Raw genomic sequence first — 14236 nt, 5'->3', positions numbered from 1 at the left:
AAGATATTTCTTTCTCCCCCCACCACCTCTCTAAATGAATATATCATTCATCCTCCATTTCCCCCTTTTTCTCTTTGTCTTAATTAATTCTATTACCCAATAATAAGCGATCAGTGTTTCAACATACATTAATTATCTGTAATATCTGCGGGGTTACATAAGGGATTTGATTGCCGTGTCTGTACCCTCTGAATGTCAGCAATCAGCCTCGGGGGGAGCTGTGGTCTGTTTACTAGAGGGAAGAGGGGAAGGAGAGAGGGATAGGGCGAATGAAGGGAGGGGGAGAACAGGAGAGAGAGAGAGAGAAAGAGAGAGAGGGAGGGAGGGCAGGCAAGAAAACTTTTCACTTCTGAGGAGCCACAGAGGAAGCGTGTGTGTGTGTGCGTGCGTGTGCTGGAGCGGCGACCATGCAGGTAAAAAAAAACGCATTAGCTAATTGCTCCGAACTTAATTAAACGCCATTCGCGATCGGTTAATTGTGCCGATTTGAGCGGGGAGAGTGGCCTGCGACTGCTACAGGATCGAGCAAACGACGGATCGTGCCCCATACTAATCCGATCCCTCATAGAAATCCAACATTAAATCCCAAACTTTTTTCTCTCGCCTCTCGTCTCTCTCTTTTGCCTGGCTCTCCCTACACCACCCCCATCGTCGAGGCGACCGCCGCGCACGTACTCTGCTTTTTTAACTCGCTTTTCGGTGTCTAATTCTTTCGCCAATTACGGCTCGAAGCTCTTAAAACGCTAGTTTAAATGGCCATGTGTTGCACCGTGAGTGTTTAAGGTATGGATTTGAGCGCTAGGACGCGTCCAAAAAGGGGGTCTTGCTGGGCGGCGAGGGAGGAGGGGGTGCGAGTGCTTCTAACACATCTGTAAGCGGAGCCCACGTTCATTAATTAAATGGCTTTAGTCCGGCTAGGCCTCAATTTGCGCTGTTGAGCAGCAGGCGGCGGGCAGTGCAACACTAGATGCCCGACTGGCAGCCTATAATCAGAGGGGTAAGGAAATAACTCGAGGCCGAGGTTTTGTTTTTTATTTTAATATGAAGCCTATGAGTCTATCGTCTATCCTGGGTAAACTCGCTCGGTTATTGAAGCTGCAGTTTCCCCACCTGGCCGAGGCAGAGTTTTGTAGGGAGTGTAGAGCGGCCAGTTGGGAGACAGTTTGAGGAGCGGTTAATTATCTCTGCCTGCTAACAGGCTAGCTAGCAAAGTGACACGACTGTTAATAGCACAGCCCCCCACCCCCTCCTTTTTGTTTATTAATTTAATCATCGCTCAGCCTTAACCGAGAGAGCCAGGAGCGAGATTACGCGGACGCCTGCCTTGTCTTGTACAGTTTCGGAGAAGTGTGGCTGTGACTGCAGGTTTTTATTTTCAGTAAACTAACTGGCAGCCAGCGTTTCCAGAAACACCACTGTAATGCGACGTTACAGGGGGGGCTTCACAGCGCCTAGCTTGCTAGCTAATTGATTCGTCTCTGCTCGGCATAGCTAATTAGGCTGCTCGTTAATTAGCCAACTACGGCCAAGAAGATGCCAGTTTAGGTAGGTCTTCTGCTTTTGATGATTAAACTCGTGACTAGGAGCTATTAAACGCGATACACTCTGCAGATGTAGACTCGTCGAAATATTATCTGGTCATATAACCCTGCTAGCTTGCTAATTGGCATGACGAGGAAGTGAGGATGGGAGCTGTGTTGGTATTTCTCCTCATGGGCACGAATTCCCGTGTTTTTCCGCTGCACCTTTGATTGTGAATTTTAGCCGAAGTATACATGAAAGCTCTGTGGTAATATTCACACTACCAGCGGTTTGTTTGGTTTCCTTAAGACTGTATGGGAGCCCGAGTATTTCATTTTTTTTTTTTTAATCCTGCACGGTGAGCGAGTACAGTGTGGTATCAGAATATATGCAGTATGCTGGGCACATGTTCCTCGTATTAGTCAAAACCAGTGGGGATATTTGTGATCTGAGAGACAGTGTACTTGTAAATTCGGGCAGTGCATGTTATGATTTGCATCGAGTGTGCTCCTCTGGTTATTCTGCATTTATTTCGGTATTGTATGTACGGATTTATTGTCAGAATGGCAACAAAGATATGTTTATTAAGTCGATCTTGTATCCAGGAGCAACTTTGAGTTCGCATCAGTGCCTTGTAAATTCATCTACGAGTGTGAGGTGTACTCATTTACATTACAAAGCTGCCACTTAAACAGTTTGAGTTGATGTGTAATTGGTCGTTGTGGACAAATAATAGCAATCTCTTTAGAAAGTTAGAAGTGCAACTCTTGTGACACTGAGGTACTTATTTGTGATTAGATTTATTGACGTGGATATTCATCCAGTAACAGTTTGTCTTGGTCTGTATTAGAGCTGGGCGATATGAGACTTTTTCATATCACGATATGTTTTTTTCATTTCAGGCGATAACGATATCTATCACGATATAAGCCAAATAACTATATTTGTAAGATTTAAATGTGCCGTTGCTCACAAGTAAAATGTGAAATAATCAGCAGCTTGTTTTTATTTAAATATTTATTTCCCATAATAAGTTCAACAGGGTGGATGTACTTAAGGAACATGAGACTTTTTCAGATAAATAAAGGCAAATATTGCAAACTACACAAAAGGCAGCCGCTAAAGCGTTTAAGTTTCAAAATAGAACAAACGAAACAGACTAAATTGTCAATTCCACTTAGAAACAAAATATTAATTCTAAAAATAAATCCTAGTTTGTTTTACAGAAGAACAGACAAAACTGACTAACCTTTGTCAATATCAAATAAACTGAGAACTAAAAGGAAATTCTCAATCTCTCCTTGTTGTATAGCTGAGCTTTTCAAACAGTTTTAACAGTTACTTTAGTCTGACAAAAGCCGAATGACGAATTAGCGCTTCCAGTCAGAGACTGAGGCTACGTCCACACGTACACGGGTATTTTTGAAAACGGAGATTTTCCGTTTTCGTTTTAAAAAATAATCCCGTCCACACATAAAGGCAGAAATGAAGGAAAACGCTGCTATGAACATGCCAAAGCAGCAGGTGGCGCTAGATTCCTAACCGTGCAGAAATGTTGGCCAATCAGAAGTCTAGAAGCCTCGGTGGGAAAAAGTAAACAAAGCTGGGGCATAGAAGCAGAACCGAGTCGTATGTGTGGAGGGACAGTAACTGTGTGTATATGTAAGCATTTAAACACTGCAGAGAGTAGAATTAACAGTAACAGTATTGTAGAAATTCATTTCACCGAAACAATAACGTGGCGCACAGTGTGACTTGCTTTCGGCACATTTACAGTGCACGCTACTCTGTTTTTGTCAGACTTGAAATAGCCGAAATACCTTCACACTACGGAACTTCTATGGCTCTTCCGTTCGACAATCTCTCCGGCATTGGAACCATCATCTGTTTTCTCTTCGGTCACGCTCGGTTGATTTTTCTAGTCGGCACACTCATTTCCTCCATTACGCGCTGGCTCCATTACCCGCTGGCTGTTTCCCAAACAAACACACGTGCGGCTTGGCACTTGTGCTGTACATAACAAGTCACGCGACGTGACGCTGCGGCTGTGATTGGTTCGGCTCTGCGCTGCTTAATTTGGATTGGCTGACCTTTTTTTTTTTTTTTTTTTTAAAAGAGGACAAGAGCGGTGAGGTCTATCGCGATAGCTTAATTTCTCTATCGAGTAAAAGTTATATCGCGATACATATCGTTATCGTTCTATCGCCCAGCTCTAGTCTGTATCTAACTCCCTCCTTGAGCTTGGTCAGTCCCTTTCATAAACTGCAGTTATTGCATCACATCTTAATTTCTTTCTTTTTCTATGAAATACTTTATGCATCATTTATTTTTGTTTTGTTTTGCTTTGTTTTTCTTTTTCCCAAAGAAACCACTCCTGAAGGGCAGGATTCTCAAACGTCTATTTGTGTTTGTTAGGAGGAGTCTGGAGAGGCGGTGTGCAGTGAAAGGAATGGGGTGGCAGAGTGGTTGTGCCCCCTGTGCCAAAAAGGGCAATCAGACAGATCTTCCCTATCTCTACATCTCACCCAACAACACAGCGTGCTTTCATCGTGTGTCGACAGGTTGCTGGATATTGTAAGTGTGGCATGGCATTATGGCCAAAGTATGTCAAATTATGGCTGAGTTCATGTTTTTCCCCCCTCCTTCCTCTTGTTATACAGCCTGATTATATTGGGTAATATATCAGTTACGTGCATAATGTTTAATGATCTCACTTCTTCCTGGCTGTTATACAGGGATTAGACATAATAACTTAAATCAAATTCACAACTTCTTAAAAAATTTTTTCCTGTGATGCTTATCCAACTTAATAGTTGCCTTTGAGGCAGGAAAGTTACACAAGCCTTAGTGTCGATGCTATAAATGCTGGGGTAACAAATGCATGATTAATTAAGTGACGAGGCAAGCACAGAAGTATCAGAAGTCATGGTGATGAATGCAAAACAGGAAAAATACATTGTCAAAGAGGAACAGTGGTCAGAGATAGACTGTAATCTACTGTTAAAATAAAACCAGTGCGCCAGTGTTTAGTGCTGAGGTATTGTAGTTTCCTCTCTGTTGTAGCTGGCATAGTATGAAATGCATTAGAAAATTGGCATTGTTAAGCAATGGAAAACACAACTAAGCCAGTTAAATTCTTAATTTGTAATACCGTTTACTTAAAATCAAGAGGAAAAATGTATTTCTATACAACCATTGGTGATACATAGATCTCAGTAGTATATGCAGTACCGTGCAAAGTATTGAGTCACTCCTCTCTGTGTATGTGTCATTTTTTTTATATACTGACCATTTTCAGAGGAAATGGTCAGTACATGGACAAACAAATGTTTTGTTTGTTTGTTATAGCACCTAACTGAAGGGATGAAACGGTGTTGAATGTTGTCTACACAACGGAGAACTTGACTAAGAACCATTTTTAAAATGTATTTTTAGACACTTTGTTACTAGCAGCTTGTCACAAAAACACACTTGTTCTCATTTCTTTAGGTGACTATTTAAAAATGTCCAAGATCAAAGATAACAGGAACCAGCTTTATTTATTTATTTATTTTTCACCGATAGGGTGAGCCCTTCATGGCATGGTGTGCAGTGTGCCCTTAAAAAATTGAGTAAACTGGACAAGTGGAGGACAAAAGAAGTGGTAGCCTTCTAAAACTATGATGAATAGCATCTGAAAGTCATGTCCTTAGGAAATTGGCGGGACAATCTAGTAAAGACCTGACACAGAACCTGAGAGGTGCATCTGGCCCTTCAGTTGATCCATCACTGAAGCCTCATCTGAAATGGTCTCAGTGGAAGGGTGTCTGTCAAAAAAAATCATTGAGTAAAGGAAACTGAGAGAAAAAGCTGAGGTATGACAAAGTACACAAATAGACTGTAAATCTGTGTCAACAGATCTTAAGGAATGAAGAATCCACTTTTTTTTTTTTTTTTTTTTTTTTTTTTTTTCACTGAAATTATTATCAGTATTTTATAGAGGAGGCTAGGACAGTACAACAGTGATCATCCTTAAAACACAGTGGAGGCCCTGTCATTGTTTGGAGCTGCATTTCAGTCATTGGTGTTGGGGATCTTGTGAAAATGATGAATTATGAAAAGCAATGTCAGATTTTTGAGCTACCATGCAATATATTTTAAGAAGCGGTTAATTTTTGCTGCATGACAGTAATCCCAAACACACTGCCGGTGAAGTAATATTTGGATAGAAGAACACAAAGAAACATTCAGTCATGGACTGGCCTCCCCAGAGCCCGGACCTCAACATTATTGAAGCTGTGTGGGATCATCTTGGTAGATAACAGGAAAAAAAAGTCAGACAACATCCAAAGAAATGCTTTGAATGTCTTTCGAGATGCCTGGAGAACTATTTCTTAATACTACTTAAAGCAATGATAAGGGTTCAGGCTGTGTTACTGGTTAAAAGTGGTCATACCAAATATTGATTTTAAAACTTTTTAGAATTGTGTAAACTTGCTTTAAACTGATATTTTCATCTGTGTTAGCGCAAGACTTTTGCACACTACTGTAATTAATAGTAGTTTAAAATGTGATTGAAGTAATTTCTGTTTTCATGACTTGTTTGTGCATATCCCCTTTGTGTAGTCAGGACTGTGATCGTTGTTTAAATAGTTTGAACATCTCATTGTTTGGCTTAGCCTGTTACCGAGTATGTCACTTTGAAAGTATTTAAGTAGCCATCACATTTGAAAAAGTAAGCATCTCTGTGAACAGTCTGTAAAGAACCACGATGGTTTAGTTGTGTATAATGTTAAGAAATGAAGGGAATTTTACTGGTGGCTCAATTGATCAAAGACTACTTAATTTATGCCTGAAGGGTAATTTGCAAATTAAAGGCAGGCTCGCTATGTGTAATATAACCACACATCAATGAGTCACACCCAAATGTTGTGCTTCACAGAAGCTACATTATAGCATTCAGCTCATCTCGAAAGAGCCATTCCGCAGTCAAGTTTGCTATGGAAATTTTGCTGACTCTCTCCTTTTCTGTTATCAGGCTGTTCTAAAACGGGCTGCCCGTGTAGACGAGGACAAAGGCGCTCACAAGTCCTCAGGTGAGAGTGGTGCTTGTTTTTGTAATTAACACATGAGAAGTAAACTATAAAATTGAAAGGATAATAACACATGCCCGTTGTTGTCGTAACCGCACTAATTGGATATCTCAACAACTTTAACTTGGTTGACCTTTACTGATTGATGGTGATAATCTATTTTAAAACTATGTAAAGACAAAAGGAGGCTCGAAGAGTAAGGTTAGAGCATGCTTTTGGAGTGGAAAATCCTCTCACTTATACAAATTACATGCCGTATGTAAATGTACATTTATTGTTTACTACACCACTGTATTTATCTTATCAGATGCTGAGTCTTCACAACTGAAGCCTGCTGAAGACATCACTTCAGACCCCTGCAAATCTATCAAGAGTTCAGACGCTACCCAGACGCTTGGAGACAAAGAGATGGAGGAAGAGAGAATAATGGAACAGGAGGGAGGTGAAGCTGAAGCCGAGCCAGAAGAGGAGGGAAATCCACTTACAGGAGCCAAACAGCAAAATGCAACTGAAAACACAGAAATCCCAGACGCTAGTGAAAAGTCAGTTGGTAAAAACTGTGTGCCAGCTGAAAATAACACCCGTTCATTCAAATGTAATGCCTGCTTGGAAAGTTTTCCCAGCAGAACTGCCTTGAGTGTTCATTACAACTCTGCATCCCACATTCAGAGAATGACAACAGGCTCTGGAAAACAAGGTGCAGAAAGTAGTCCCCAAACTCCTTCAGTTCCAATCCTGTCTCGGCCATATATATCAAACAAACCCTACCAGTGTTCTGTATGTCGAGTCTCCTACAATCATGCCATCACCCTTGAGAGCCATATGAAATCTGTCTTGCACCAGACCCGCAGCAGAAATGCTGGAATTGCTGCACATGCTGCAAACAGCGCAGTGGCTGCTGCTGGTTTGAGAGGCAGCGCTGCCAACCCAGTAGTTACCACGTCGGAAAGTGGAAGCAGTCAGTCAGCTACCTCCACCAACTGTGCTGCTCCTGGGACGTTGATGGTGACTGCTGCGAAAGAAGGCGAGCAGATTCCAACTTCACAAGTGGCTCCCTCCCTCCTCACTTCCCCTGTGGCCTCAGCTCAGGCGGTCTCGGCCTTTCTCACCCTCCTCACTTCCAGTCCCAACACGCTGTCACACTCCCTCCTCCCCTCCCTGTTTGCAGCTAGTGCTGCTCCTGGTGCCGCTGCACCTCAGCTTGTGCCTCAGCCTCAAATGGTCATGCCCTTGATCTTAAATGGGCTCCAAGCCCAAACCCAGCAGCACCAAGAGAACCAGCAGGGCCAGCTCCTTACCCAGTGCGTGCCACTCGTAGGTCTCAGCACAGCCCAGCAAGCCCTTCTAACCCAAAGACTTAACAGCTTACAGAACCAGTGGCCCTCTGCAGGAGTTCCAACAAACATACAGCTCTGTGGGGAAGAGCAAAAACAGACTTTAAAGAGTGAGAGAGAACAAAAAAGTGAGGCTAGAAATGAGACTGTTGAAGAAAAGATCTCTGATCAGGTCAAAGATGAGCATAACCGTACTGCCCAGAAACATAAGGAGGAGAACAGTACAGACGTTTCACAGTGTTCTGATATAGAAAGTAACATAAAGGTTGAGAATAATGAAAACAATGGGAAGGCACATGAAGACAGCACAACAGATGGAGACTGCTCAACAAATCAGTTGGACCTGGAAGGTGATAAAGCAGCTAGCCTGAATCTCTCCCCAGCGGGCACAGAGAAGAGCCTCCGCAATAACAACCTCTCCCCTTCTGCATCTGTGCCCAGCAACTCGAGCCTCAGTCCTGTAAATTTAAACCTTACCCTTAGTCCTGATTCTACTCCTCAAAAATCCCAATCAGGCACAAGCCCATGTGGCTCTCTTGGCACTCCAAAATCCAGCTCAAGTACCAATGCCTTAACTAACAGCCAAAATCGTCTTCATTGTAATACAGTGGATTCCATTTATCCAGACCTTCCAGTGCTTTCAGAGTTCCAGTCAGAGGTTCTCTGGGCCTTCTTTGAGTCACGTAGTGAGGCTGATGCTGCAAGTCCTCCCCATGAGGACTGTGAAGCGCTGGGCCGAGAGGTGGGTCTTTCTGAAGAAGAGGTTCGAAGGTGGCTGACCCAAGCTAGACACACAAAACAAAGACAGAGGGCGACAGAGTTGGAACAGCTGACCGGTGTTACAAGAAATTGTCAGAGTTCTGATAATGACTATGATGACGAGGAAAGCTCACTCATAATAGCAGAAGGTGAGGATGATGCTGAACCATTTAGTAATCAGGCCATGGATTTGTCTAGTACAAGAGGGAAACGCAAACACAGGGAGTTGGGAAGGGAGGGTCAGGGAGATTCCTGTCTCACATCGGATTCAGAGAATGAGGTCTACACTTCTGTCATTGTTTCAGATGAGGAAAGTCAGAATGGGTCTTTAAGAGATGATCCTGAAAGCCCTGCTAAAGACGAAGCACAGCGGGAGGTCCACGGCGATAAGGGTTCAGTTGGAGGAAAGGTATTGCGCTCCACAACTGTGTTTCTTTCCGATGCAGAGGATGAATACGAAGATGAGGATGGCGGAGGTAGTCAAGGGGCCAAGAGAAAAAAACAGAGAGAGAAGTTTGAACATGATCTGGAGCTAAAAAAGGAAAGGCAAGACCCAGATGTAGATCTAGAGTTGGAGGCCCAAGGTGATCCTCCAAGCTCACAGTCCAATGCAGCAGATCCCTCTGAAATCCCAACTGGTGCTCTCCACTCACTTCCCTTGTCATTCACTCCCTTTTCTACTCCATTTCTTAGCCCCTATGTTCTCTCCCTTACTCCTTCGGTGGTTGGGGATGGAAGCAAAGTCCCCATCTTTCCCAACCCACCAACCATCACACGCTTCTCCAACTCTCTTCTCTCGCAATCTCTCTTCTCACAAAACCAAACTTCCCACTACCTGTCCAATGGTGACGACTGTGAGTCAGCTCTTGATCTCAGCATGGGCAAAAACAGCTCAAAGTCTGCTCTGTCCTCATCTCTGGCTGATACAATTGCAGCACAGAAGGGACAGTTGCTGGACGGACTTGGCCTGAGGCCCACATCCAAAGGTCTGGTAGTCGTCCAGGTTAAGCCGGAATCTCTTACTGCCATGCCCTCTTCTAACAATGTTACAAACATGGTCAACTGCAGTAATGTGACCAAGTCTAGCATTTATATGAGGCCTGGAGAAAAAATGAACACCACACTATTGGAAAGGGACCGAGAAAAGGAGAGGGAGCAAGAACAGGAGCAGAGGAAGTCCAAAGGAAAAAGGTACCGGGATATGCGTCGTTCAAGGACCATCATACAAGCAGAACAACTTGATATTCTGTATGGCTGCTATTTCAAAGACCCAAATCCTGGGAAACATGAGTTTGAACAGATCTCAGAGTGGGTTCACCTTCCAAAGAAGGTGGTTCAGATTTGGTTCCAGAACATGAGGGCAAGGGAAAGAAAAGGCGAGGTCAGATTCATCGGCGACGGGACCTTGGCGGCAGTTGGCAAACCTCTCATCAAATTTACTTGGCCTCTTTCCAAACCCATATTCACTAACAAGCCTGCTACAAACAATACCGGGGGAATTACAACTACTCCGATTGTTCGCACCCTCATCAAGACAGAGAGGGAGCCTGTAAATGAACTGGCCAAACAAGCGCCAGTTGTGATGAAAAAAATATCCCCCGTTCCTATAAAGCCGAAGGAGATCGTTTCTTCCACCACAGCATCTCCTGTGAGCAGCATTGCTTCTGCAGTGCCAAAGACCACGCTCGAAACCACCAGCAACATCACCATGGTTAAAGTTGCACCCAAAGCAAATACCCCTGTCCTCTTGGTGCCACCCAAGGATTTGATTCCAATTGCCCCACGACCAGCCCAGAAACGAAAGCTAGAAGACGAGAGTGAGGAAGAAAAGACCGATGAGGAGCGGGATAACGAAAATGAGATTGGTCTTGGACCAGGAACCACTAACCGCATGGTGCCGAAGCTCCCCACAACTCCCATCAACAACAGGCCTTCAGCCACAGCAGTGGTGCCACAAAAACAGAATGGGCTGAACTACTGGACTTCCAAAGTCCCCATTAAGATCAACACTCTATCAAGAGAACAACTGGCTCTTCCTACGCACACAGCTCCTCGTACCATCCCCCCTCCTCCCACCCCCAGCATTGCACCAGTCAGCCCTAACACCCCTAGTTCTGCCAAAGTGGCCAGCCCTTCCACCCCATGTGTAGCTAAATCAAGCCCAACAGAAAGCAGCTTTCTGCCCCACTCATCCAGCCGTAGACCACGCACTCATTTGTCCTGCCTACAACTGTCCATTCTGCAGTCATGTTACGAGACCTGTGCCCATCCCAACGCCATGGAGTGCGAGGCAATTGGCACTGAGCTCAACCTGCCGCTCAAGGTGGTGCAGATTTGGTTCCAAAACACAAGAGCGAAGGAGAAGCGCTGGAGGCTGCAGCAGGAGAAAATGGTAAGCTGACAAGTTTTTCTATGAGAATGACATTAAAAAAACAAACAACTTTTTTCCCTCTTTTTTTTATTGATACATCGTTAAAAATACAAACTTACTGTTTATATTTGCAAATGTAATGCAGAGAGTAGGAACACATGCTTTTCTTTAAAAATATGTTGAATCAGAGTTTTATTTCGGTCTGCTGTGCGGTTTTAGAGGTGGTGTTGGAGTATTACATTCAACCATTTCTACCCTGGAAAATCAGTTGAGACATAAATGGATAAAGTAAAGCAATGGGCATGTATTTCAGTAATCCTACTTAAAAATATCTGACAAATAAAAGCTCCAAATTCCCTCACTAGCTTTCACTACTTTAATGACAAGCTTGCTTGACTCTTGTCTTTTGGGATTACCACTTTATACACATAAGGTTGCTGATATGGTTGAGTTCGGTAATATTGCTCAAATTTAAGGAAACTTGATAACTTGTCCTCAGCAAATATCCAGACAGCCTAAATTTTGCTTTGTTCATTTTAAAACTCTGAACATTAAACATACCTCCTTTCCTTCTCTGTTTGCATCTCCACACTCCAATGTGGGATTCTCAGTCTCCTCTTTCAGGCGGGAAGGTAGACATGAGCTCAGGAAGCTACCTGCAGTACAGCGCTCTCAAGGCCAATCGACCCATCCTGCCCAAGCCTGTTCAGCTAATGGTTACCGAACCTCCAGCTTCCCCAGTGCCCGGTCAGCCGGTGCCAAAGGAGACCCTGACGGGGCGCTGTGATGCTTGCAACGTCTCATTTGAATCCCGGGCTGCAGCAAGGGCCCACGTCTTCTCTCCGCGTCACCTGGCAACCCTGAGAACCACTAACTTTGGCCAGCCGACGGCGCTCGTCAACAAGAGCGGAACCAGCAGTGCTGCTCTTTCCACTACTGTAACCAGCTCTGGCGGTGGTTCTGAAGGGGAGATAATAATCGAGTTGCCTCCAGCGATGGCCACCAGCAACAGTTAAAGACTCAGATCAGGATTGGTCTGCACACTGACTATTGTTGGACCCATTTGGGCTCCTCAGATTTTAATAAACAGATTTGAGCACTAATCCTCAAAAACTAATATTCTTTAGTTTTTGATGTTTGCTCCCCCCTTGCACCCGCTATCCTTTGCTCAACCTACACTGACTTGATATCCGTTATCTGTAGAGCTCACCTGGTATCAAATACAACAGCAGACTCTTTTCTTGCTGCTTGTCACATAATCAGTTGCTGTCTGATAAGTGATAACACCCCCACCCTCCTCAGAGTTCCCTTAATCCTCATTTTATCCAGACATTTTTGGTCCTAACCCTGTGGTTATGTATTACCTTACTTCTATGACCTTCCTATAATTTGTAAAGGCACTCAGCTTGCCACGCTTGAGCTGTTGTACCCTAAAAACTGATGCAAGTGTTTCCTTTTTCTTTTTTCTTTCTTTTTTTGGCAGAGGCCATGGGGGGATTTTTGGGAAACACTTTTTGGGATAACATGGAAATGCTGACATGTATAACTCCCACTTTGCTCCTGTGGAATTGTTTTTCTCACGCCTACTTTCACTTTTAGGGCAAAGATTGCTTGGATAAAATACGACTGGACTAAATCATTGGGAGAGAAAGAACTGGTCTTAACCGCCACCCTTTTTAATTGCCACAGAAGGGTGAAATGAAGAGTTTTGTCTACTCACTACTTTGGGATATAAAAGGAGGTACTTTGGAGAGAATAGGGCTGTTGAATTGTTCCCATATTCATGTTCATAGTTTCACGACAATCCAAATAGGCAGCGCAAAAAGAGGCTGAGGGAAGTAGAATCTTTGGCATACCGCACTTTGACACATTTTACATTGTTTTGAAATGTTTTTAAGCATTCGAATGCAGGTGTCTTTTATGGAAGGATACGCTGATGCATGTTGGATGCCTTAATATAAAGTGAAATAGTTTTTTTTTGTTGTTTTTTTTTTTTTGGTTTTTTTTTTGATTTTTGTTTTTTTTTCCCTAATCAAATGAAACATGCTTTAGGTGTGAGTATAATACTTGGGCGTATTGAAGAAGAGCTTTATTCCAAAATGCTTTTACATTAACGTTTTTTTGTTTTTGGGAGAATATTTGTGAATGTCACATGTTTATAAAGTTGTCAGCAATCTCTTGGCCAAGGTGTAGAATTACAAACTATCATGCTTTCACACGTTTGCTGTAAATTTCACTTCCTACCCAAATGTGTGCGTCTCATTTTGGAATTTAGCTCTTCAGACTGGTGGGTGAAGATTACTTTTTTTTTTTTTTAAACTGCTACTGTGGGATACACGTCCAAGTCCAGGAGATTCCTGTTGGAGAATTCAGTCTGAATTTGACAAATTGGGCTGATTTCCTCACCGTGTGTGTGTGTGTTGGGTTTTTTTTTTTGTTTGTTTGTTTTTTGGTTTTTTTGCGAATACTATGTATAAAGCCCTTTTCAGACTTAAAATTCCTGGCTTCACTAGTCTCTTTAAAAAAGGATGGCTAACCCCCCATTTTGTAGGTCACTTTTGTGTGCTGCATGGTGCTGCTAAGACTGATGATTCCCCATCCCTCCTACACAGGCTCCGAAACACATCCCTTCTGACTTGGGATTAATGAAAATGCACCATAGAAGAATATTTTCAATGTATAGCAGATTACAAACTGTGTAGAAAACTTGCCAACAGCATGCTGTGTGTGTGTGTGTGTGTGTGTGTGTGTGTGTGTGTGTGTGTGTGTGTGCGCGCGCGCGCGCGCGCTCAAAGTGATACCTGAGTGTTAACCAGGCTGGCGCACTACCTTTTACACACAGGTGACCTGCATGTCGATTCGGACAAGGAGCCGACGGATGCCGTCACCACTGAAAGGGGCTTTAGACAGCAAAGTTACGAATTTCTGTAATCATTTCAATATTTATACAAATGATACAAAAAGCAATTCAAATCTGGCATAACAGATCTTTATTCTTTTTTTTTTATTTTTTATTTTTAATTTTTTTTTAAAAGATTTTTTTAGGTCAAAAGCCAAAACTCTAGACTGAGACAGCAGGGTTTGAAATGGTTTGTCCCCCTCCTCCCCATACTTGTTTTCCTCTTGGGTTTTTGTTTTTTTTCTTCTCCTCCCCCCTCAGTTTTGAAGCAGAGTGGGTG

At 43.2% G+C, this 14236-nt stretch overlaps 1 protein-coding gene across 1 annotated transcript; it reads left to right on the top strand.

Moving 5' to 3' along the window:
• Window positions 1-322: 322 nt before the first annotated feature.
• zfhx2 (zinc finger homeobox 2) lies at window positions 323-13002 on the top strand. The gene is made up of 5 exons (XM_085362731.1): window positions 323-413; window positions 3937-4095; window positions 6539-6596; window positions 6901-11078; window positions 11669-13002. The coding sequence occupies exons 1-5, from the start codon at window positions 408-410 to the stop codon at window positions 12071-12073; spliced, it is 4806 nt and encodes a 1601-aa protein (XP_085218857.1). The 5' UTR covers window positions 323-407; the 3' UTR covers window positions 12074-13002.
• Window positions 13003-14236: the final 1234 nt, after the last annotated feature.

This window comes from Diplotaxodon limnothrissa, linkage group LG9, assembly GCF_057381915.1.
Source record: "Diplotaxodon limnothrissa isolate DT_005_m linkage group LG9, D_limnothrissa_male_GT1.1, whole genome shotgun sequence".
Classification (NCBI taxonomy): Eukaryota; Metazoa; Chordata; class Actinopteri; order Cichliformes; family Cichlidae; genus Diplotaxodon; species Diplotaxodon limnothrissa.
Note: the sequence above shows the minus strand (reverse complement) of the source record. Positions and strands in the feature narration are given on the sequence as shown.

Coding starts and splice junctions, on each gene's coding strand:
- zfhx2 (XM_085362731.1), top strand. Junction 4,096..6,538: donor TCGACAGGTTGCTGGATATT/GTAAGTGTGGCA, acceptor TTCTGTTATCAG/GCTGTTCTAAAACGGGCTGC. Junction 6,597..6,900: donor AGGCGCTCACAAGTCCTCAG/GTGAGAGTGGTG, acceptor TTATCTTATCAG/ATGCTGAGTCTTCACAACTG.